This window comes from Myotis yumanensis, unplaced genomic scaffold (assembly GCF_028538775.1).
Source record: "Myotis yumanensis isolate MYYU_CA2020_CCGP unplaced genomic scaffold, mMyoYum1.0.hap1 SCAF_23, whole genome shotgun sequence".
NCBI lineage: Eukaryota > Metazoa > Chordata > Mammalia > Chiroptera > Vespertilionidae > Myotis > Myotis yumanensis.
In genome coordinates, this window is record NW_027223774.1 from 13307160 (window position 1) to 13331716 (window position 24557).

At 59.3% G+C, this 24557-nt stretch overlaps 2 protein-coding genes across 2 annotated transcripts; one reads left to right on the top strand and one right to left on the bottom strand.

Moving 5' to 3' along the window:
- Positions 1–999: 999 nt before the first annotated feature.
- BLOC1S3 (biogenesis of lysosomal organelles complex 1 subunit 3) lies at positions 1000–3696 on the bottom strand. Its single transcript, XM_070401482.1, has 2 exons — positions 3611–3696; positions 1000–3164 (listed from the first exon to the last, which is right to left on the bottom strand). The coding sequence occupies exon 2, from the start codon at positions 3153–3155 to the stop codon at positions 2553–2555; it is 603 nt and encodes a 200-aa protein (XP_070257583.1). The 5' UTR covers positions 3156–3164; positions 3611–3696; the 3' UTR covers positions 1000–2552.
- A 376-nt stretch (positions 3697–4072) lies between these two features.
- TRAPPC6A (trafficking protein particle complex subunit 6A) lies at positions 4073–16953 on the top strand. The gene is made up of 6 exons (XM_070401637.1): positions 4073–4208; positions 14569–14636; positions 14811–14928; positions 15613–15696; positions 15885–15978; positions 16643–16953. Exons 1-6 carry the CDS (start codon positions 4119–4121, stop codon positions 16672–16674), a joined length of 486 nt encoding a protein of 161 aa, XP_070257738.1. The 5' UTR covers positions 4073–4118; the 3' UTR covers positions 16675–16953.
- Positions 16954–24557: the final 7604 nt, after the last annotated feature.

Sequence of the window (24557 nt, forward strand, 5' to 3'; positions counted from 1 at the left end):
CCAAGCTCTTCAAGCGCAGACTTAGTAGCCTTCACCTTGTTCAGTGTATCGATGACCTCTTAGTCTGTAACCGCATTAGGCAGGGGGACTTTATAGACCCCCTCATTCTCCTGAAGGCGCGAGCTGAACGAGGCTGTAAAGCCTCCAGATCTAAACTTCAGTGGGTGCCAACCACTGTCCCCTACTTCGGACATGAACTATCTCAGGGAACGCAAACATTCACCCCAAACACTTGGGTCAGTTCTGTCGCTCCCTCTCCCACAAACAAAAGCGTTGGCGGTACAGTGCTGAGCACAGCTGCCACCCCCCAAAAAGCAATGTAAACAAACACCCAGGCCAGCGGGCCATTGCCACCAGTGGGTTCCTATTTCTGCTGCCCTTGTAAACCTTTATATGCCCTCTTCCCACATGCGGCTCAGAGCCCATTTCCTGGTCCTTGGTCGCCACCTTCTGTTACTTAAATAGCTTGTGCTCCCTTCTGGCTCAGGGCTTCTGCATATACTGTTCCTCCTGCTTGGAACGCTTCTCCACCCCACTTCTCCACCTATTTATAGCTTCCGGGTTCAGCTCAGACTCACTCATTGCTTCCTCAGCAAAGCCATCTGACCTCCCCGTCTGTCTCCCCAGACAAGGTCAGCCAGATCTCAGTTCCACCCTCTCAAAACTCCTGGACCTCTTTATGACACAAATCACTGTGCCAGAAAAGTTCAATCTAAACTGTAAATCATAATTATTAAAACTATCCATCTAGCCAGAACCGGTTTGGCTCAGTGGATAGAGCGTCGGCCTGCGGACTCAAGGGTCCCGGGTTCGATTCCGGTCAAGGGCATGTACCTTGGTTGCGGGCACATCCCCAGTAGGGAGTGTGCAGGAGGCAGCTGATCGATGTTTCTCTCTCATCAATGTTTCTAACTTTCTATCTCTCTCCCTTCCTCTCTGTAGAAAATCAATAAAAAACATATTGAAAAAAAAATTAAAACAACAAAAAAACTATCCATCTATTTACGAGAATATTTTATTAATGTCTGTCTCTCCCAGTGGGCTGTGAGCTCAGTGAGGGTCTGTACTGGTTGTTGCATCCCGTGCCCAGCACAGACACAGAACAGGTGCCCAGTAAATGTGTTAACAAAATACAAATAAATGCAGAACCAGCAAAAAACAAACAAACTAGGGGCCCTCATTTTCAGCTACAGCTTCACCTTCAACAGGCCAGGCAGGAAGGGTCCCTCTCCTGGGACCCCCATTCTCAGAGAAATTGCTAACCAACCCACCTCTCTAAGTGGGGAGACAAGAGGAACTGACCGTGTCAGTAAATGTTTGGCCTTTTAATGAATCTGCCATAGAGCGCTCTCCCACACTTCTCCATCCTGGGACTCAGACCTCAGCTTTAGGTTGGGCTAAAAGAGTGGGGAGGGGAATGCATGTGAATGGGACTGAGGGACTAGGGCTGGGGCCAGAAGCAGGAACAGAAATCCAAGTCCTCTTAGCATCCTGGGGTCAACAGTAAACCAACACCATGCGTGTGGCCCTTATCTGCAAAGTGGTATCATATCGCACCCAAGGTACCAGGGCAGTCATATTGGACTTGAAGTGCCTGAGGGGTGCCACTGTCTGCCTGGAGAGTCAGGAGGAAGCCCATTTTGTATCTCACGCTCAGGCACAAAGTGCCACCTTGGCTTCGAGAGTGCGGGGGACCCCCCCTACTTGGGTCTGGATGAGATGCCATCTTGAGCCTGGAGAGTGGGGAGCAGGGGGCCCCATCTTGGGCCTGATGAGAAACCATAGGGTTTCCAGAGCCCAGGATCAGGCAGGTGGTATGAGCAGGATGGGAAACGCAAAAAGGAAGCAAAACCAATCCTAAGGGTAAACTGGACCCAGGAGACTGATCAGGCCAAAGGGGAGGAGCTAAGCCCCAGGAGAAGCAGCCGGGAGATGGCAGAGCAAGGGCTAAAACTAGGAGGAAGAGGGAACCAGGGCCAGCCCTGGGGAACAGGAAAAGGGTCCAGAAGTGTAGCTAGGAGTGGAGGCAGAGGCAGGAGGGTGAAGGAAGGCGCCAGGAAGCTCGAGTCTGCAGGATGCGCAACCCAGAGGAAGGGCGGGTGTCTGTAGAGGGAGGAGATTGGCAACCCCCATCAGTAGATGCTGGGGCTCCTCAGGAAGAAGCAGCATCAGCCCGTGAGGGCAAAATCCAAACTTAGAAAGGCAGAGCGCAAGGAAAGGTGGGGCACAGTGAGCCCCCAAGATGGAGACAGATCCAGAGACGGCCAGTTATCCAGGGGCTGGAGTCAAGCCTCAGATACAGGCTGGGCACCAGGGAGAAGGGCCAGGACCACCGGGAGGAACCAGATGCAAGTGGTGGGGCTGAGCACCATTTCGCTCCCCCTCCCACCCCCCCCCACCCCCCGCCACACACATACACAACGTTATCCAGGGGGTAGGGTCGGCCCTGAGCATGACAGCAAGATGGGAGGGGGGCATATAGGGTATGAGCCAGGTCACAAGCCCCCCTTCAGCCCCCAGGACGCAGAGGCAGGCGGGGCGTGGGGTCCAGGCTAGGCCCGCGGCCCTGGGTCTTGCTCGGGCTCGGCCCCGGGCACGCCGCGGATGTCAGGCAGCAGGCAGCAGCTGGCCACGATGTCCAGGCGCTCGGCCAGCGCGCAGAGGTCTCCCCGCGCCAGGCGCACGCTGTGGGCGGCCGCCAACCCTGCCGCCTGGGCAGCCGCCAGCCTACTGGCCAGGGCGGCCACGTCTCGGCCCGCGCGGCGGTACACGCCGCTCACGGCGGCCGCCACGTCGTGGTCCAGGCGCGCCTGGCTCTCCGCCAGCCGGAGCTGCAGCAGCGAGCGCGCGGGGGCGGGCGCCGGGGCCTCCTCCGTCCCCCAGGCCTCTCCGGCCGTCTCCCGCTGCACCACGAGCGGAGGCAGGTCCCTCGGCGCGGCCGTCGGTTCCGGCTCCGGGTCAGAGTCAGTCTCCGCGGCCTCCCCGGCCACCCGCAGCCCGGTGGGGCGGCCGCGCGTCGGGCCCGACGGTCCGAGGTACAGCTCCTCCTCCTCCGACGAGGACGCAGAGAGCTCCGAATCGGTCTCCGCCGCCTCTCCCCGCACCACCGTCTCGGGCCTTCGCGGCGGCCTCCGCCGAGGACCCTGAGACGCCATGGCGCCGAGCTAGGGAGGAGAGGAGCGGGGGGACGGCGTGAGAGGCGGGCGCCCGACGGCAGTTAAAAGGTGCACTTTCTGGATTCCCAGCCCCTCCACCATGCTAGCGATTTGGGGCCACCACGTCCCAGGCCTGGGCCTCATTTTCCTCTTCTGTGCAAGGGACTCATCATCGATGCCAGCGATGTCGGGGCTACTGGGCCCCAACCTCCTCAATGTACTGAAAGGGAAACTGAGGACCAGCTCGATCAAGACCCTGAGGCCGCAGCTCTCAGTCCCAAACTGGGCTCTTTCCGATTTTGCCTCGGAGCAGAGGCCACAACCGGAAGCCCTCGGGCTCCAGGAACTGCTCAGGGACCTGGGCCGGGGTCACAGGAGTGACAGCCAGCCAGCTGCGCTCGGAAGGGTGCACTCACTAGCGGGGCGGAGGGCTGCGCTGTCACTGAACACCTTACCGGGTGGAGGAAGCTCGGAGCCTGCGGGGTGCGCTACCCAGCGGAAGTGCGGCGCCGGTACGCAGGGAGGAGTGGCAGCCCCAACCAATAGGGTATCAGGTTGGGCGGGCGTTGACCAATCACGTGGGCCGACCAGGCAGCAAGCCACCGAGGCCCTACTTTGTGGGCGGGTGTAAAGAAGTGCGACCAATAGAGAAGCACTTTAGCTGCGCTTCCGGGTTGTGCTGCGAGGCGAGTGGACAAATAGGGGTTTTTAAAAAAACGAGTTCTGTCACGTGTCATCAGTGATTCTGCCAATGGCTTTGCTGGAGGACCCAGAAACGGAGGAGGCGGTCTCCCAAGTTCACGCGCGCACCGCGTGTGAGGAGGGGGAAGGCGGAGCTACCCGGGAGCACCCTGGGAGCGTGAGTGGGCGGGCTCGCGTCCCGCAGCAGGAGGCGGAGCTAGGTCAGCCGGGCCAATGAGAGCACGAAGCGCTGGTTGGTAGGTTAGCGCGCGAGGCCGACGAATGGTGGACCCGGTTGTGTTCGAGCTTCTACACACGGAGATGGTGGCGGAGCTGTGGGCGCACGACTCCGACCTCGACCCCGGCCCCGGGGTGAGCGCAGGTCGCGGCGGGAAAGTGGGAGAGAGGCTCCGGGGGGCGCGAGGGCGTGGCGGCGGCCCGGGTCGAACTCCGGCCCCGCCCCCGCCCCGCCCCGCTGGGCGACCTGGGCGCTGGCTTCCTCCTCCGTTCTCTGGGGGGTCCCCGTCGGGCGGGCCTCGCGGGTTTCTCGTGGGAGGAGGGAGCGAGACGGCTCGGGGTAAAGCTCTGAGCTCAAGTCCTGGCGCTAAGTGGGCAGCAGTGGTAATAATGGCTGTATTGGATGTGTTCTGAGGACTTCTGGGTTCAATCCCTGCGACACTCATTAGGTGCGAGAGCCAGTGAGTCAATGTCTTTGTGCCTCAGTTTCTTCCTTTATAAAATGGGCGTCATAACCACCTCAGTCTCAGAGTGGGACATTTATTAATTCAACGAACACTTATTGAACGTCTTCATGTTCCAGGCACTGTTTCAGTGTCCTTGCGAAGCTTACTTTTTTTTTTTTTTTTAGGAAGCTTACATTTTAGTAGGGTTGTCAAACAAACAATAAGTAGAAGTTCTATGGAGAACTAGTGAAAGATTCCTGTAAGGAAAACCTAAGTAAAATCAGGGAAAGAAAAGGTGTGGCGTTGTAGATTATAGAGGAGAGAATTTCTGACGGAGAGAAGGGAGGAAGCAAGGCCGGGGGTAAAGGGGGAAGGAGCATATCTGGAACAGGTGCAAAGCCCTGAGGTAGGAGCATGCTCAGCGTTTTGGAAGTTGGTCGTCATGAATTACAGGCAAGCTCAAGCTTTAAAGCTCTTGGTGCAATGTCTAAAGCAATCAGCCCCCAAACGATGGGAGTTATTGTTGCAAAATCTGTTACTAAGAAGAAAGGGTGGAGGAGAGGGTGTGTGCTTAATAAATGGGGCCTGGCTCACTTTTTTTTCATTAATATTCTTTTTTAAAAAATATATTTTATTGATTTTTTACAGAGAGGAAGGGAGAGGGATAGAGAGTTAGAAACATCGATCAGCTGCCTCCTGCACACCCCCCACTGGGGATGTGCCCGCAACCAAGGTACATGCCCTTGACCGGAATCGAACCTGGGACCCTTCAGTCTGCAGGCTGATGCTCTATCCACTGAGCCAAACCAGTTAGGGCTTCATTAATATTCTTATTATGATTATCATCTTGTACATGTAAGACTTTTTTTTTTTAAATCCTCACCTGAGGATATTTTTCCCATTGATTTTCAGAGAGAGGGGAAGAGAGAGGGAAAGACAGAGAGAAATATTGATGTGAGAGAAATACATTGATTGGCTGCCTCCTGTATGTGCGTGCCCGACCAGGGCCTGGGGCCGGGGAGGAGCCTGCAACCGAGGTACATGCCCTTGACCTGAATCGAACCCGGGACCCCTTGGTCCGCAGGCCGATGCTCTATCCACTGAGCCAAACCGGCTAGGGCCATGGTTGGCAAACTGCGGCTCGCGAGCCACATGCGGCTCTTTGGCCCCTTGAGCGTGGCTCTTCCACAAAATACCACGTGTAGGCGTGCACGTACAGTGCGATTGAAACTTCGTGGCCCATGTGTAGAAGTTGGTTTTCGGCCTGGGCGAGTCTATTTTGAAGAAGTACTGTTGATATTTGGCTCTGTTGACTAAAGAGTTTGCCGACCACTGGGCTAGGGCTATAAGATATTTTTATTGGCTTAGGTCAGTGGTCGGCAAACTGCAGCTTGGCAAACGGTGGCTCGAGAGCCACATGCGGCTCTTTGGCCCCTTGAGTGTGGCTCTTCCACAAAATACTGACTTCTGCGCATGGGCCACGAAGTTTCAATCGCACTGTACGTGTGCGCCCGCACGTGGTATTTTGTGGAAGAGCCACACTGAAGGGGCCAAAGAGCCACATGTGGCTCGCGAGCCGCGGTTTGCCGACCACGGGCTTAGGTTTTCTTCCCAATTTAGAAGCCCTAAGGAGGGTGTTGGATGTTATGATGTCAACCTAGTTTCTTCAGAGTTCATTCATTCAGCAAATATTAACTAACACCTGCGAGGTGCCAGGCCCTGATGTCGGCTCTGGGGATGACTCAGCGAACCATACAAAAGTCCTTGTCCTCCTGGAGCTCATGTTGCAGTGGGGGGAGACAGACAAATAATGTAAGTGAGTCACGTATACAGTACGTTGGGAAAATGCTATGCGGAACATAAAGCAGGGAAAAGGAGGGTGCATCGGCCTGTGTGTTGGGGATGGAGGGGGCGGGGGCGTTGCAATGTCTCAGCAGCCCCATCCATCCTGACTTTCCCACCAGAAACTCCTGGTGTCCCTGACATCTGCCCTTTCTCCATCACCTTCAGCCAACCAGGCCCTGCCCATTCTGTTGTCTAAATGTTTCACATCTGTCCCCTCTCCTTCTTTAGTCCAGGTTCCCTCTTCTTCCTGCTTGTCCCAGCCTTCTCCTTCACCTCCCAGCTCATTTCACCTGTCATAGCTTCACTGTGTTCACACCTATTAATCCTTCCAGTCTTGGCCCAAATGGCCCTTCCTCAGAGAAGCCAACTGTGAGTCCCCCGAAGTCAGGTATCCTTGTTACATTCTCGCAGCCCCCTCCCCAGTTTTTCTTTGGCAGCCCTCATCCTCCTCCGTAAGTTTATATGTGAAACTAGAGGCCCGGTGCACAAAATTCACGCACGGGGGTGGGAGGGGTCCCTCAGTCTGGCCTGCACCCTCTCCAATCCGGGATTCCTCTCGCAATCTGGAACCACTGGCTCTTAACCGCTCACCTGCCTTTCTGCCTGATGGCCCTATCTGCTCTCCCCTCCTGGCCTGATGGCCCTAACTGCCTATCTGCTCTCCCCTCCTGGCCTGATGGCCCTAACTGCCTATCTGCTCTCCCCTCCTGGCCTGATCCCCCTAACTGCCTATCTGCTCTCCCTTCCTCTCCGTGCCCTTTGTACCCCCCGCCCCCCGCCCAGGCACAGGCGTGTTGAGAGCTCTCCGCCCCCCACCCCAGTCCTGATGGGTCGTTGCGTGACGGTGTCCCAACCAATTTGAATATTCCTCTATTATTAGTATAGATATGTATCTCTATGACCCTTTGATTCACATCCGTCTCTCCTACACCAGAGTATGTTGTGTGGGCTGGAACCAGATCTGTGTTGCTCTGCATGGATTTGTGGAGGAACTGGATACAGCCCTGTGCTGAGGAGGGTAGGTGGGGACTGGGATTCACTTGGTAGTGTGAGCAAAAACTGCATCTACCAGTGTTTCCCATGTGACCCCCTAACAACGCCCAGAGGTCGGCAGGGACGGAGTGCTTGCTCTCAACTGGCAGAGTCAGGAATGTAACGAGGCCTCCCGCCTCCAGAGACTGTGCTGTAAACCCTGGTCTGCGTTTCCCAGCGTGTCCTCCCTGCCACGCTCCCGGAGGATCTTAATGGGTTTCTAGAAGTGGTCAAGCAAGTGTGGGACACACTGGGTGGCTCAGGTTTGCTCCCCACGGGGCTTTCGGAGCGTCCGAGAACCAGTGGTCCTCTGCCCCCTGCCCCCGGAATTCCAGTGCTGGGGTCCCACCCAGAGCAGAACTCAGAGGTGGCCTGGGTGGCTGGCCTCGGGGAGCTCCCGGGTGGTTCCAGGCTTGGCCAGGGGTGAGAACTCTGGCAGTGTCCCCACGTCCCTGCGACCTCAGCCCCATCTGTCAGGGGCCTGTCATGGGAAACTGCTCTGTCTTCTCAGTCCTCTCCCACTCCTGGCCTCCCCTTTCTCTGTTCCTTCTCTTCGGCTCAGCAAGTGTCCCGTCTGAAGCAAACGCAGGCCTCCTGTTTCTTGGGTACTTATGGCGTCCCCAGCACCGTACTTTATCGGATTCCGTCCTCAGAGCAGTCGTCAGGGTGGACATTCTCATCCCACTTGACAGAGGAGGGCCTTTCTCAAGGACACGCGGCCATGATCAGAGGCAAAACCAGGGCTCAAGCATCTGGCTCCAAAACTTGTCTGTGGCATCTGGTCTGCCCATTCACCAGCTACTTGAGGACAGGGATGGTGGCTCATTCACCTGTGTCCCCACAGCACAGACACCCGATCACCATATCCTGCCTGGTTACAGGTAGAGTGGGAAACTGGCCAGAGGACCCAGGTCAAAGGGCCTTTGTTCTCACAGTGGGGGTTGGGGGGAGGATCGGGGGCTCAGGGAGGAGGAGGCTGTGGTTTCTCCACCTCAGAAGCTTTGAAGATAAGGGGAGCCCTGGGCAAACGAGTGCGCTCCTGTGTATATAGGTGATGAGCTGTCATCTACCACTGGGAGCTGGCAGGCCCCCAGGAACAGCCCTGCTTCCAGGCCTGCATCCACCCAGGCCCAGTGAGTGCCCATGCCGGCCCCTGTTCCCAGTTCCGGGCCACAGCCTGGAAAACCCGCTGGTTGCCGGGTTCCTGGCAGAGCCCTGCAGGGAGCGAAGTGCGTGGAGCCAGCTGCGGGGTCTCTGTGAGCCCGGTGGGGCCTGGGGCTCTGTCCTGGGGGAATAGGAGCCATAGAACGTTTAGGCAGAGGTGTGCTGGGCTCAGGTTATTTTAGGAAGACCTCCCTGGCTCCATGAATGAGATCGGATAGAGCCTGGGCAGGAAGGGCTGCTGCTGCCGGAGCCTGGAGCAGAGGTGAGGGCCTGCCCGTGGTAGGGGTGAGCCCTGGGAGTGTAGGGGAGATGGCGGGATTGAGGGGGGAGAGCCCAGGATAACCGGTGGGAGGTGTGCTCCCCCCTCACTCATCTTACTCACTTGTCTGCTCCAGACTTCTTCTGGGTCCTCTGGGGCCAGTCACCTTGAAGAGGCTGAGGACTTGTCCATTCTCCCTGTGCTTTTGTTAAGACAGGAACCTGGGCTGCCCTTCCCTGGTCCTCTGCCTGGGCCTGCACGGCGTGGCTCCGCAGGTGGGGGCCGAACCTCACAAATAACTAGGGGCCTGGCAGGCAAGGACACACGAAGCAGCCAGGCCCACAGCCCCCACAGCTCCCCTGCTTCATTCCGAACGTTCTCCTGGCTGTCCTCCAAGTCAAGTGCTCAGGATGGGCTGGGAGGGGGTTTGGTTCGCTGTCTTCTGTGTGTGCTGCTTGGAGCTCTGTGGCCCTTCTCAGAGCGAACACTGTAATCTTCCTTCAGTGCAGCACATTTTTCTCTTCTCTCTTTGATTCCTTTATTTTTTTCTTAATCTTCATTGAGGATGTGTGGGTGTTTTTTTTGGGGGGGGGGGGGCTTGGTTTTTTTTAGAGAGAGTAATGGAGAGAGACCAGTATCGACATGAGAGAAACATTGATTGGTTGCCTCCCACACATGCCCTGAACAGGAATTGAACCTGCAGCCTTTGGGTGTACGGGATGATGCTCCAGCCAACGGAGCCACCCGGCCTGGGCTCTCTGATTACTTCTTCCTCATTGCTCCTCACATGGCTTTTTGCCACTCAGAGGAATTTTAGACTTTCTGGATCTCTTCCACATGTCTTACAGCTTTGCTCTCATTTTTCCTGCCTCAGGTTTTTTCTGGACAATCGGGTGGCTTTATCTGCCTTACAAATTTGTCATTTTTCAGCTCCGGTGTTAACAGATGTTTATTTTGGCTGCCATCTTTCTCATTTCCAAGAACTTCTCTTTGTGTGATTGTCCCTTCCGCCTCGCACCCGTGCTGTGTGGTGGCCGCATTAGTGCGACACTGATAAGGCCGGGCTGAGGGGTTCCCCTCTGTTCCTGATTATCCCATTTCCTCTTGGGGGGCTATTGTGTAACTCAGCTGAGCAGGCGTGGGAGCCGAGACACGCACTGGCTCTGGGTGGGTTCCGGAAGACTTGGTGACTAGGAGAGTCTGCCTTGTCCTCCCTGGGAATAATGATAAACCCCTAATCTCCGAAGAGGCTTTGCAGGGACAGGGGCAGAATACAGGCTGGGGCAGGCTGTGATAAAAGCAGGTGAGCCGGCTTCTGCTTCCTTCCACCTCCACCCCCTCTTCCCCTGTCACCTGCTCATCCTCAGCCCTTCCCTCCCCACTTTCCCTCCCTCGCTCTCTCATTATCCCCCAGGTCCCAACAAGCCCAGGTCTTCAGTTTAGCAGATACTCAATTGGCCCGAGGCCAACAGTAACAGCAGCGAGGGATAGAGCTGTCAGAGCAAACACTGCTGTGCAGAGGGACTGCCATCAGCCCCCTTCACTGGGGGAATTGAGGCGCGGGGCCATGAGATTGCTTGCCCAAGGTCACGCATTCAGTAAGTGGCGGAGCTGGGATCCAAACCCAGGCGACTGAGCTCACTTGAAGGGAAACAAACTCCTGGAAACCTTTCCGGATGCTCCTCAGCCTGGCTGAGGGCCCTGCGGACTCTCTGGCTGTCCCCTCAGGGCCACTGTCCTGGCTGTGTCCCACCCGCTCCCTCCCTCCCTCGAGTTACTCTTCCTTCAGGTCTCAGACTCAGGGCAGGCATGGCTCCTCTGACACTGCCCAGCCAAGGGCACGGCCTGGTGCTTATAAAAGTTCTTGCGTGCTCCCGCTAGGACACCGATCTGTGGGGGCAGGGTTGTCTGTCATCCCCCATCAGTCCCGCATCAGGACCATTCAGGCAGCATTTGTCACACGGGGAAAAACGCGCCCTCCTCATCCTGGTCTACAGGGGCCCCCCTTCCTCACCTCCCATCACTGTCCCTTGTTAACCGTGGCCTAAGCCCAGCCAATGTGGTTCAGTGGTGGTTCCTTGACCTATGAACCAGGAGGTCACGGTTCGATTCCTGAGCACATGCTTAGGTTGCAGGCTCAGATCCCCAGTAGGGGGCGTGCAGGAGGCAGCTGATCAATGATTCTCTCTCTCATTGATGCTTCTATCTCTCGCTCCCTCTCCTTTTCTCTCTGAATGAGATACACAGACACACGCACACACACACACTAGAGGCCCGATGCACAAAATTCATGCACGGGGGTGGGGGTGGGGTGTCCCTCAGCTCAGCCTGCCCCTCTCACAATACAGGACTGCTGGCTCCTAACCGCTCGCCTGCCTGCCTACCTGATCGCCCCTAACCGCTCACCTGCCTGCCTGATTGCCCCTAACCACTCTGCCTGCCTGCCTGATCGCCCCTAACTACTCTGCCTGCCTGCCTGATTGCCCCTAACTGCTCTCCTGCCTGCCTGATCGCCCCTGACTGCCTCTGCCTCGGCCCCCCGCCGCAGTGGCTTCATCCGGAATGACATTCGGAAGGTCATTCGGCTGAGGGTCTAATTAGCATACTATGCTTTTATTATTATAGATATATATACACAAACAAACAGTGGCCTAAGCTACATTCTCCTTGCTTTTTCTTGCCTTTGCACATACCCTCAAAACCAGGGAGTCCTGGGTTCTCTCCTGTCATGCTGGGGAGTCCTCAGGAGCACATACGCGCTCGGTCAGTGTGGAGCCCAGCCTCTGCCTCCTCCAGGAGCTCACTTCTAGAAGGGAGAGGCACAGCATTCTAGGTGCTGAGATACATCGCTCCCAGAACAGAGCCCCTCTGTGGGGTTTTCCTGCAGCCAAGGGCCTCATCCCCCAGCAGCTAGGGGCGTCCCCCAAGTTGACAGGCATAGGGTCGGTGGTGACACTTCCTGAGCCCAGCTTGGAGTGCTCAGTTTTCCAGCTCCAAATCCCAGAAGGACCCTGGGAAGCATACTGTTAACACTGTCCTCTTTATATACGAGGAAGCGCAGGCACAGGGCAGTTAGCCACGGCCCAGTCCCACCACTGGTACGTGTTACTGGGCACCTGTCCCCCTCACCCCCTCAGTGTCCCTCACAGGCCCAGCTTATCTCCCATTAGATAGTCACCAGGCCCCTCCCACAGCCCGACAGGAAGCTGTGTCGTCACCCAGGCCCGGTTCCCACGGGTGGAGCAGAGAAGGGCCTGGGTGCCCAGTGGCCTGGCCGAGGAGAGGGCGCCTGGCTTGGAAATTCGGGTGATCCCTGCTTGGCCCTTGCCACCACACCGGGGCCAGGACAGCTGTGGTGTCCCAGCCACCCAACCATCTGGCCACCTAGGCTTGGGAGACAGATTGCTCAGGTTGGAAAGATCCAAGGGTGCCCATGGCAGGGTTCACCCCTCCCCTCTGAGCCTGTTTTCGGGTGTGAAGTAGCCTACCTTATGGGGTTGTTAAAATTAAGGGGGGGGGGGGTTGTACAGAGGACCTGCCCACAGTGTATGCGCAAGTCCTGCCCCTTCGCCCTATGCAGCGTCTGTTTCTTTCTTTAAAAAAAAAAAAAAAAAAATTATTGATTTTTTTACAGAGAGGAAGGGAGAGGGATAGAGAGTTAGAAACAATCGATGAGAGAGAGACATCGATCAGCTGCCTCCTGCACACTCCCTACTGGGGATGTGCCCGCAACCAAGGTACATGCCCTTGACCGGAATCGAACCTGGGACCCTTGAGTCCGCAGGCCGACGCTCTATCCATTGAGCCAAACCGGTTAGGGCTCAGCGCCTGTTTCTTAAGCAGCTCCCTCCCAGGTGCCAAGGCCCATGTTGGCTGCTGAGGGCTGGTCTGGTCCCCACCCTTACAGGGCTGTGTCCCCACTCAGTGACAGTGCAGAGTGGCGGGGCTGATTGCACACCTGCCCTGGGAGAGCCCATAAGAAGGCTAGCAGGAGTTGGGCGGAGGGAACAGTGAGTGGAAGTGTGTCGCGGGGGTGGAGGTGGCGGAGGCATGGCTGGGTCCCAGAAGGCGGTGTGAAGCCTGCTGAGGAGGCCCGGTCCTCATCTCAGGCTGGATCTCAGCAGAAAAACCCATTCACCACGCAGGGGGCCCCGTGATAGCAGGGGCCCCGAGAGAAGACTGACCGTCATTCCCAAAGGAAGGCAGGGCCAGAGGGGAGGCGGGGAGGGGCTCAGGTCTGGGCACTGCAGCCTCCTGAGGAGCAGCTGCTGTCCCCCAGGGTTCTCACTTCTTCTGGCTCAGCTTCCCGCCATAGGCTGATGTGGTATTTCTTTTTTTTAATATATTTTATTGATTTTTTTACAGAGAGAAAGGGAGAGGGTTAGAGAGTTAGAAACATTGATGAGAGAGAAACATCAATTTAGCTGCCTCCTGCACACTCCCTACGGGGGATGTGCCCGCAACCAAGGTACATGCCCTTGACCAGAATCGAACCTGGGACCCTTCAGTCTGCAGGCCGACGCTCTATCCACTGGGCCAAACCGGTTAGGGCTGACGTGGTATTTCTGATGCCCCAACCTGGACCTCCCTGTGAACAAAAAGGGCCACATACTAAACCTGAAACGCTCAGGGTGAAAGTAACCACGCGGGATTGTCTGAACATCCAAGTTCCTAACTAAAGTGAGTCACAGCTGTTAGTCACATCCCAGCCCCGGAGTCCTGACAAGTTACCTTAAGTGAGCCTGTCTATTGTCTTTTTGCATCTAAGATAACAGACCTTTGAAATGTCAGAGAAATCTCCCGTTTCAGACCCCTCAGGGCGCACCCACCCACCCACGGGGCAGAGACCACGGGATCCATCACTCCTCTCGCTCCCCGCACACCGTCTGTGTGTGTCGTTACTATCCTGTACCCATGAACGTAAAAGGGGATGTGTCTGTTTTACTTTTCACCCAATCCCAGAGATGCCACCCCCCCTTACTTCCTCTGCCCCCTAAACCTACCACCCACGGATTGATTTCCTGTAACCCTCCCAGCGCCGCCGCCTCTGATTCTAATGGTAAGCTTCGGCACTGTCATTCACCAGAGCATTTTCTGTTTGTGGAGATTTTGCTTCCTGGCAATTAGCAGTTTGGCTCAAATAAACACATAAAAATTCACTACAGGTTTGGACAGTTTTTATGTCGACAGCACCCTCAGCTCTCTCCAGGCCACCCCAAATGAAAATGGCAAATGGGCTCTCGCCGTGCTGTTCCCCTCCCCATGCCTCGGCCGCTCCCACTGGGAGGCCCCGGCCTGCCCTCCACAATACCACTTGGCTGCACTGCCTTCCCCCAGCCCTCAGGGAGCAGCTCCCTCCCCAGCGCCTGTGCGTCCTTCCCTGGTTCCTGGCTGATGTTTTGAGACTTGCAGCCCCCTGCTGGCCGGGCCAGGCACAGGCCTTGCTGCCGCTGGAGCCCTTGGACAGGTCACCCTGTAACCTGTCAGCTTCTGGGGTGATCAGGGAGCTGTGCTTAGTGATGGGTGCTCTCAGGAAAGAGTTGACCAGCAGGGTAAAGCGGAGTGTGGGGAATACCCCCATTTTTTCTGGAGCAAGGGGGAGCTGGCCCCGTGGGGTGATGGGATCTGCAGAGGGGCACAGGCAGTGCTGAACTGGAGAGGTGGCTGGGCCCCTTGCAGCTGCCTCGCTGGGTGGCTCCCCATTGGAGGTGGCTGAGTGCCCCTGAGCCTCTCCTCCTTGGTCTTCTAGGGACAGAAGACGAGCCTGCTGGTCCTGGAGGGGATGGGCTTCCGCGTGGGCCAAGCCCTGGGTGAGAGGTGAGAGTCGGCCCCTCCTGCGCCCCGCCCCCCCGCCCCCCCCCCCCCCCCCCCGCGGGACCCAAGGCAGCGGGTTGCATTGCTCCCCACAGGAACCCAGTCTGGTTGCCCCACACACGCCCTGGGCCCCCAACCCTGGCCCCGCCTGAGTCGGTGTCTGCCGCTGCCCCCCAGGCTGCCCCGGGAGATGCTGGCCTTCAGGGAGGAGCTGGACGTCCTCAAGTTCCTGTGCAAAGACCTGTGGGGGGCCGTGTTCCAAAAGCAGATGGACAGCCTCCGCACCAATCACCAGGTGAGCGCCCGCCCAGCGCCCGGCTTCCTGGCTACAGCTCCTGAAGGGGACCTTGTGCCAAGGAGGCAGGGACCGGGCTCAGCCCTGGGCAGCCCCACCCTCCTTGGGGAGGCGCCGAAGCTCTTGCCAGTCTCCGTGCGCCTCCAGGATGGGGCCCGGAGCTGCGGTCTTGCCTCACATGGCACTGCCTGTCTTAACCTGGCCCGAGTTCCCCTGAGTCGTCCACCCTCTGGCCACTTCTCAGGCCGGGTCTGTAGCTTCTCACCACAACCCGGGGAAGTCACACGGCCGGAGGGGCAGGGCCAGCGCACCCCTGGTGACCAGGCCCCGGAAGCCTGTGGGCTCTTCTGCAGTCTGAAGGATGGGCCATGACTATCGTGTTGTTTTGTTTTCAATCTCACCGAGGACATTTTCATTGATTTTTAGAGAGAGGGGGAGGGAGAGAGAGAGAGAGAGAAACATCAATCAGTTGCCTCCCACATGGGCCCCCATCACCTCGCGGCTGGGGTTTAGGTATGTGCCCTGAATTGACCTTTCGGTGCAGGGGACGACGCTCAACCAGTGACCACACTGGCCAGGGCTACAGTGGTTTTGAGGAGAGCATCCTCCAGAGCCCTGGCTTCCCCTCCCCCCACGCAAATGCACAGGCACTGCCTGAGCCCACAGCCTCTCCTCTGTCCTCAGGGCACCTACGTCCTACAGGACAGCAGCTTCCCCCTGCTCGTCCGGATGGGCTCAGGCCTGCAGTATCTGGAGGAAGCACCCAAGGTAGGGGGATGCTGGGACACACCCCCAATTCACTTCTCCTCCTTACCCATCCCCCACCCCCACCCCAAGGTAGGCCTCTCCCCAGGCCAAGGGGTTGACCCCACTGTGAAGCCCGAAGCCCGTCCTGGCCCTGGCCCTGGGTGTTGGCTTCCCCTTTCCCACAGTGACCTCTGCCCCCCGCCCCCCAGTTCCTGGCCTTTACCTGCGGCCTCCTGCGCGGCACCCTCAGCACCCTGGGCATCAAGAGCCTGGTCACCGCCTCTGTGGCAGCCCTGCCAGCCTGTGAGTCGTGGGAGTGGGGGGGACCCCTGCCATCCCTGAGTGTGGCAGGGGCTCCGGAGCTCCCCTGTCCCTACTCCCGTAGGCCAGGCCACTGAGCCCAGTGTTTAGGTGGGAAATTTGAGACCCCAAGAGCGGAAGTCACATGCCAGGCACACAGTGGGTGTGGTCCATCCATGCCCCTGGCCCCTGAGGTCCCCCAGCCTGCTTCCTGGAATGTGCCAGACCAGAGAGGACCCCCCCCAGAATGGCCTGGGCTGGTCTCAGATGTTCTTCCCGGCGTGGAAACCCGCGTAGACATAGGAGTCATCCAGATGGGGCTCCAGAGGCAGCAGGGACCTGCGGCCTGCGTGACGGTGTTCTGACCCCCGGAGCCCATTCCTACCCTCCCTCCCCAAGGTGTTTATCCTCTGCCAGGCTCCCGGGCCCACCCATGGCTAGGGCCTGGGCAGTACATGCCATAAAAGCCTGTGCCCTTCCCTACATGCTTGACCTTCATGCCTCAGTCACACTTAGCCCTGGGATGCAGGCCAGGCGGGTGGGAGTGTCGCCCACTTTGCACAGGGAGGCCACGCACTCTGTTGGTGCAGGGCCTGCGCGGTTTGGATGCTTTCTGCCTCTCCCCTCAGATTCCTGCCTCAGGCTAAAGCCAGCCCTTCTCTTCCAGGTAAGTTCCAGGTGGTGATCCAGAGATCCTGAGCCCCGGGCCCCGGCCTCACTGAGTCTCAGCCACCCCGGCCCCGGGACCCCGGGCCGCTGCTGGGGAATCTCGGACTCTGGGGGTGATGAGCATGGCAGGGGATCCAGCCGCTTCAGGGCATCACACGGGCTCAAAAAGTGGATGTCATAGGGAGGTGGGGGCAGCCCGGGGCAGGCTGGTCCCAGCCGCCATTGGGCCTGGTGTGGCGAGATCCCATTGGACACATCACTCACTCCGCAGATGCTCAATAAAGGTTCCAGGTGTGGAGACAAGTTCAAGTGGACGACGGGGGTCACTCTCTGAGCTCTAGGGGGATGGGGTGTCTGTAAAGTGACTGTGTCACAGGGCCTGTGGCAGGAGGGGGCAGAGCACCCTGTGTTGGCTCCCTGCCCCTCATCACCTCCCTTTCTGGGGCCCCATTCTCCCCCAGGCCTGAGTCCTGGAGCTTGCGCAGCTGTTACGGGAGGGTGGCCCTGGCCATGGCAACCCCACCAGCATCCACACGTGTGGGGCTGTCCTCTGCCCAGTGGGGCCCACAGCATGGACCTCTCCCTGGGGAGTGGGGCCAGGGGTGCAGGTGGCCGAGAGTGGGAATGGATGCAAGTGGGGAGCGGGCCAGACACCCTTATTCCCCCCGACACACACACACACACACACACACACACACACACACACACACACACTGTACACACTTCACGTGCCTGGCAGACACAAGTCATCCCCAGGACAGTGGCCCCGGCCCCGCCCTCCCCCACTTACATCCAGAACATCGGCAGCATCATGCAGCTGGAACACTCGGGCTCTGCCACCTGCTGCCCAATGAGGGCAAGTCCCTCCACCTCAGAGCTGCCAACCACGGCCGGGTGAGACCCAGATGGGTTTAAAACAAGGCCCCTGCGCCCCGTAGAGCTCAGTACAGGCACTGGGCCCTACTTGGCCTGCCCCCCAGGCCACACGCTGAGGGTGGGTGCTGCATTCCCTGGCCGGCCTCTGCCTTTGCACATGCCATTCCCTTCCCGGGCTGCCCAGCCCTCTGCCACCTCCAAACTCCTATTCCCTCGTGGGTGTCCTGAAGCCACTTAGCCTCTTGGAGCTGCCACCCACCGCCCTTCCTGGTGGAATCCTGGGTGTTTACTTATTCCCCGATCCCTCTGCCTGTGGCGGCCCTGCCCAGCATAGAGCCGGACAAATGCTCCTGGGTGAATCACAATTACTCAGCTAAACCCTGTGTGCGGGCCTCCAGCTCCTCTAAGAAGCTCAGGGGCCCACCCTGGAGGTTCCCCCACAGCCTCACCCCCTATCGGGACCGAGTCCAGAATTGGAGGACAGGGAGGAAGCCCTCCCTGGAGAAGCAACTTGAAGGCCTGGGGGAGGAGGGACAGCCAGGCCCAGGCGTCCTCTATCCTGAGCCCCCCTGTCCTGGTTGGTGGTGTAGGGAGCAGGACCCTGGAGAGCAGAGGGGCACCCATGGTATCAGGCGCCTCTTGTCCGGCCCCGGCCCGCCCTCACCTCTGCAAGGATGTCTTAAAGGGACCCCACCTATCAGGAGGCAGATCCTGAACACAAACCAGTGATCCCTCATCAGGTCTGGGGTGCGATGAGGAAGAACGGGGCTCATGTGTGAGAAGCATGTCCGCCACGCGAGGCCCCTGGTGGCCTTCACTGTGTGTGTCGTCATTGTATGAGAGGCATTTACAGCAGCCTGGTAAATGGGTCAGTATGTCCCTGCATGTTAGCTGCTGTCATTGCTACATCCCACGCTCTGCTCAGTGGACTCCCTGACAACCACAAGAAGTGGGCACGGACACTGGCCCACTCAGCAATGAGGAAGCCCAGGCTCAGAGAGGTGAAGTCACCTGCCCAAGATCACACAGCGAGGCCCCGGAGGAGCTGGCATCCGAACCCGGGATTGCATCCCGGGCTTGGGCTCAATCCCTGCCCCAGCTTCCCTCCCTCTCACAGCAGAAGTGCCTGGGGCCTGGCCGCCATAGGCCCTTTGGCAGGTCCCACCCAGGCAGCACCAAGCCAGTCACTTCCATCCCTCCATCCCTCCATCCGTGAACTCAGGTACTGTGCAGGGGCAGGCCCCCCCAGGCCTGGAGAGCAGAGGGCGCCTGGCAAGCTGGGGAAAGGGGAGGGACTGGGCAGGCAAACCGGTCCGGTCCGTCAGGCAGCTCAGCTCCTGGCTCCCGGGCCTCTCACCAGTTGGGCCTGCCCTGGCGGCGGCGGCGGAGCTGAGGCCTCAAGACCGAGGCAGCAATCAGGTACGGAGACCCCAAGCTGGGGGGTAGTGGGCAGGGGCCACATGCCTGGCCCCCAACTCTCACCACTCCCGTTTCTCACCACTTCACCTGTCCTGCGCCCCTCTCCCCCCAACAATATCCCTCCCTCCCTCCTGTTTTCGGTGCCTCACATTTTAAACCCAGGGCACCCATCTCACCCCGAGTTTGCTGAGCCTCTCTCCAAATGGAACCCCTTACTTTCATCTGCTCTCCCAGAACTCCCCCCCTCCAGCTGCCCATTCAGTCTCCACATGGACCCAGCCCTGAACTCGGCCATTGGATGCTCCCTGCCCCCAGCCGTCAGCGCACTGGATTCACCCGTGGCCTTCAAACAGCGCCAGCCTCGCTTCCCACAGCGAGTGCCCCCCCCCCCCCCCCCCCCGCCGTGCCCAGTGCCCCTGCTTTTACTCGGCCACCCACCAGCTCCCGCTTCCCCAGCCCACCTCTGCTCAGCACCCCATCGTCCCGGCCTCCCATGGTCCCAAACACCCAATCACTGAACCCTTGATAATCTCACCCACCCCATATTAGCCCCAGGTCCCCCTCAACCCCGACCTCCCTCCTGTACTGGGCCATCCCTCCCCTGGGCCTGGCCTCTCTCTCACTCTGAAGAGCACCCCTGCCCCACCTGGACCTGGGAGCCAACACCGGGCTGGGGTCTCTCCTGTCCCAGGTCACGCGGCTTCCTGGACGTGGGCTCCTGCTGCTGGCGCCACGGGGCTGGGCCTGAGGCCGCCATGCACCAGCACTATACCGTCCACTTCACCAAGGGCACCCTGCCCCCCCGGAGCCCTACCGATGGCTACTTCTTGGACCCAGAGTTGGGGCACCAAAAAGGTAGGGGTACAGTTTGGGGCGGTCCTGGCAGGGAGACGTGTGAGTGGGGGGCTGCCGAGTGGATGGTGGGGCAGAAGCTCAGGCCCCAGAAGGGAAGTCACCACACTCCCCGGAGATGGGGCCATGGGGGGGAGGGCGGGGGGGGGGACCACAGACCCAGTGGCCAAAGCTGGGAGCGGGGGCTGGGGATGTCAGCAGAGGAGGCCCACCTGGCCCGCCCTTCCCAGTGTGGGAAGAGGCTCCAGGCTGTGGGGACTGCCCTCAACCCGGGCAAGCAGCGCGGTGGGAGGGAGGGAGGGGGGGAGGGAGGGCTGGAGAACGGCCCCGCTGACTGAGTGTATGAATGAGGTGGGGGTCAGAGTCCCGGGCTGCCCCTTCCCACCAGCCTAGATTGGAGCTTGGATGGAGGCCAACCCCCTCCACCCCCGATCCCTGCCCTGTCCCCTCTCCAACGGCCACCTCCCATCATCTGGCCTCCTCTGGACCAGCCAGGCCAGTTCCCCATGGATTCCTCTGTCACCCACTGGGCGACCCCCAGGGACCAAGCAATTTGGGGTGGCAGGGACTCTGGGTCATCCCCTCTCCAGCCCCTCGCCCAGTTAAAGCCCAGGCCCTGCACCACTCCCCCCACTCATGGTGGGGCACAGAGCCACACCCATAGCTGAGGGTCAGCCCCAGGCTCCATCTGAAACCCGACCTGGTTCCTGCCAGTGGCCCCAGGAGTCAGGGACCCAGGCCCAGTCACCCCCACTTCCTTCCTTCCAGGATGCTGTCAGCAGTGGTGCCATGACCCAGCGGCCCTGCCAGCCCACAGGCCCTATCAGCTGTCCCCCCAGGTGTGGTGGCAGCTCGCCTACCACAGCCACCAGGGGTGTGTCGGGGGCTGTCGCTGGGGCCCCCAGCCCCCTATCCTGCAGCAGCAGAGGCAGCCCCACCCCGCACCTTCTAGCCCCCCTGCTGGCAGCATCTCTGCCCTGTTCCTGGTGCCCAAGAAGGGATCACCTACAACCACCACTGCCCCCAAGGGACCGGCCTGCGCCCCCCAGCTGCCCCCTGCACCACCACAGCACCCACCATGGCCAGCAGAGGCCCAGCCCTGCCCTCCGCAACCAGCGTCCACAGGCCCACTGACGCCGGGTCCTACAGCTCCGGTGCTCACCAGTCTCCCTGGGCTCTGTCCCTGCCACCTCGCTTCCCGCCTGGGCCTGGAGCCTGCCCTCATCCCTCCCTCTGGTCCCTGTCTGAGAGGGTGCTTGTCCCTGACCCTGGGCCTCGGGCGGCCATTCTGCTTCATCTGTTGGGATCCAAAGCTTCCAGGCAGGGCCTGTCCATGGTGCCTCCATGCCGGGCTGGCCAGGGGCCTGGGCTGACTCCCTCACTGACTCCCTTGCTCTGCTTTCTGTCTCACTGGCCCTCCCTCCCCTGGCCCAACAGGCCGCAGAGGATGTGTGGCAGGGGCGGTGAGCACCAGCTTGCTGGCCAGCTCTGGCTGCGGGAGGTGGTCAATGAGCAGCTGCAGCAAGAGCTAGGGAGTGGGCTGGGGATGGAGAGAGCAGTGCAGCGATGGGAGGGATCCATTCATCCATTCATTCATTCATTCATTCACTCACTCGCTGACCAGGTATTAAACACCTGCAGCGGGTGCGAGGCTCTGTTCTGGGGGCAAAGGGAGCAGGCCAGACAGACCGACGCCCTCCTGGAGCTCACATTCTATGCGGGGGAGGGGGCGGGCGGGTGCAGGAAATGAGAAATAGGAAAGTTTAGAAGCCCATCACCACCTTGTAGAACACAGCGGGAGAGCAGATAGGGAGCATCAGGGTTTAAACAGCGTCATCATTAAGGCGGCAGCAAAGGCCGACTGGGGGGCAGCAAGGAGGCCAGTGTGGCTGCAGCGCAGGGAGAGAGGGGAGAGGGCTGGTGGGTGGATGGGATGGGAGTGACTCAGGTCTAACAGGAGAGTGAACTGTGGGAGGTGAGGGCGGATGCAGGAGTCCAGGCCAGAGGTGTGGTGGCCTAACCTGGGAGACAGGTGGGACACGAAGCTGGTTTCCAATTCTGGTTAGAAAATAGAGCAACAGCTGAGCAGGGACTGGGCTCCAGGTCAGGAACACCCTTATCGCGGGAGCCCAGTTCCCACACAGACCAGCAGAGGCCTCTCCGAAAGGCTGGCCCTGCGACTCCCTCCACCCGCTTTCTGGCGCCCCAACCCCAGGGGCTTCCATAGGGTGTCAGGACTTAACCCCAAGTGCGCCCTTCACGGCCGTTCCAGACCACGGCAGTGGCTGAGGGCCAGAGCCTTTGGTTCCCAGGCCCCAGCGTCTCTGCCACCCACTCCCAGAGGCACCACCGCTCGGGTGACCCAGAGAAAGGTGACAGGGCCAGGACCAGAAGGCAGGTCTGCCTGGGCTCAGGGCAGGATGAGTGACTGTGGCCATGGGGTCATGGAGAGGGAAGAGGTCAGGGCCAGGGCTGGACAGGGAACTGAGAGGAGCCTGTGGTCACAGGGACCCAGTCCACACTGAAGCCAGGCTAGCAGAGCGGCAGGAGTGGACGCTCGAGCATGGGAAGCGATGTCTTCAGCATCCAAGGGCCTGGAGTCCCAAGAAAAGACCACAGGATTTTCCCAGGGGAACCATGGACTGGTGGCCTAGGGCCAGGGTGGCCAAATTAGCACAGGTCTCCGGGCTGGGGCCAGGGGAGTCTGGCCTCCCGGCCTTTGGCTGGTGAATCTGGGGTCAGCTCATCCTGGGCGGCCAGGGGGGCACATTGGCCCTGGAGGGAGGGGCTGCTTCCGGCCACAGAAACCTCCACCTGAGGGTTCACTGTCTTCTCTGGGACTGTGATGCTGGTGCAGGGAGGGGCTGAGAGCGGTGCTCTGGAGGGGCAGGCGGATGGGAGGAGGGGGTGCCCGGCCAGCCTCACTGACTCAGTTTCTCCACCTCTACCCCTTCCCCAACCCTGGTCCCCAGATATCCTGACAGAGGATGATGTCTACTGCAGCTGCCTGGCCAAGACCCTCTGCCACGTGCCTGTGCCTGTGACCGTGGGTTTCTACGCCGCCTTTGGCTGCCGCCTGCACCTGATGCTGGACAAGATCACGGGTGAGGATCTGTGTGTGTTGGGGGTGAGGGCACAGGAAATGGAGCCTCTGCTCCCTGCCCAGCCCCAGGCTTCCCCAAGATCCACTCGCCCCTGAGGCCAGCCTGCCCCAGTCCAGTGGCCATAACTTACCTTTAACCAGGTTCCCACCCAGGCCCCAGCCTCTGCCCTGCATCCCTGCCCCCACCCCTGCCCTCATCCCTGCCCCCACCCCTGGCCCCACCCTTGCCCCTATCCTTACCCCTATCCTTACCCCCCATCCCTACCCCTTATCCCTGCCCCCGTCCCTGCTCCAGTTTCCTCTCTGACCTCCTGGAATCCAGTCTCAGCCCCCTCCCTTCCAAATCCTCTCCAAGGAACTTTCTAGAATACATATCTGTCCCTGTCATTCCCCTGCTCAGACACCTTCTGTGGCTCCCGAACATGCCCCAGTTCCTCACTGAGGCTGCAGGACCCATCCCTTCTCCTCGGCTCTGGCCCAGGCCTGGAGCCCACAAGAGCCCTAACAGATAGGTGCTAACTGCCGACATGAGCTGAACCTGGCCAGGATCTGCAGCAGCTTGGACCTGGTTCAAGCCCTGCTGGAGCTCAGCCCCCAGCCCCAGTGGTGGCCAGAAGGGCTGGAGGTGACTCCCCTCCATGTGCCAGGCCTGGTGAGCACCTAATAAACCAGCCCGCGCCTGCCCTGTGTTGTCCTGGGAGGAGAAAATATTTGACTATAGCAGCGGTTCTCAACCTGTGGGTCGCGACCCCTTTGGCAGTCAAACGACCCTTTCACAGGTCTCCTAAGGCCATCCTGCATATCAGATTTTACATGACGATTCATAACAGTAGCAACATGACAGTTATGAAGTAGCAACGAAAATAATTTTATGGTTGGGTCACAACATGAGGAACTGTATTTAAAGGGCAAGAAGGTTGAGAACCACTGGACTATAGGGAGAAGGGAAATGGCATTTGGAGCACCGTCTGTGCTAGGTGGCTGGACACATTCCCATTCATTCATTCATTCATTCATGCCCCTCTCATGATCCATCCTTCAAACATTCCCCCAACACTTCCTTGGTGACCAAGACAACCAGGGCCCTGCCCTTCAAGGGCTCACAGTCCAGAGAGAGAGACACACCTGTCCCCAGTGACAACTCAAAGTGGGTGAGACGACTGGGAGGGAGGTGGGGCGGGAGAGAGCCAGGGGGCATCTAATTCAGTCTGGGTATCAGGGAGGACTTCCTGGAGGAGGAGACAGCTGAGCTGAGAGCTGGAGGAAGAGGAGCAGGAAAATCAGATCAAGGCTATACCCTTGCTGCCCCACATTTCTCTTCATCAGAACCTCGTATCCATTCTTTCACTCCTTAAAGCCTTCCCTGCATTCTCCCTTCCTCTTCATCTGGGGGCTCTACTTATGTCCATCCCTGACCCTCCCGGGCCTCGCCCTCAGACCCTTCCGGGTCCAAGCTAGCTCCAAGTCTTTCCTTCCGCATTTTCTACGCCTGCCCAGGCTTTCCCCGCCCGGCCCATTCTAATACCCGGGCCCCGCCCCTGCCCGAGTCCCGCCCCAGGTGAGCACCGCCCAGGCCCGAGCTCCGCCCCCCGGCCCGAGCGTGGCCGCTGCAGCTCCGCCGACCCGGCGCCTCGGTCCCCACAGCGCTGATGCAGCAGGAGGC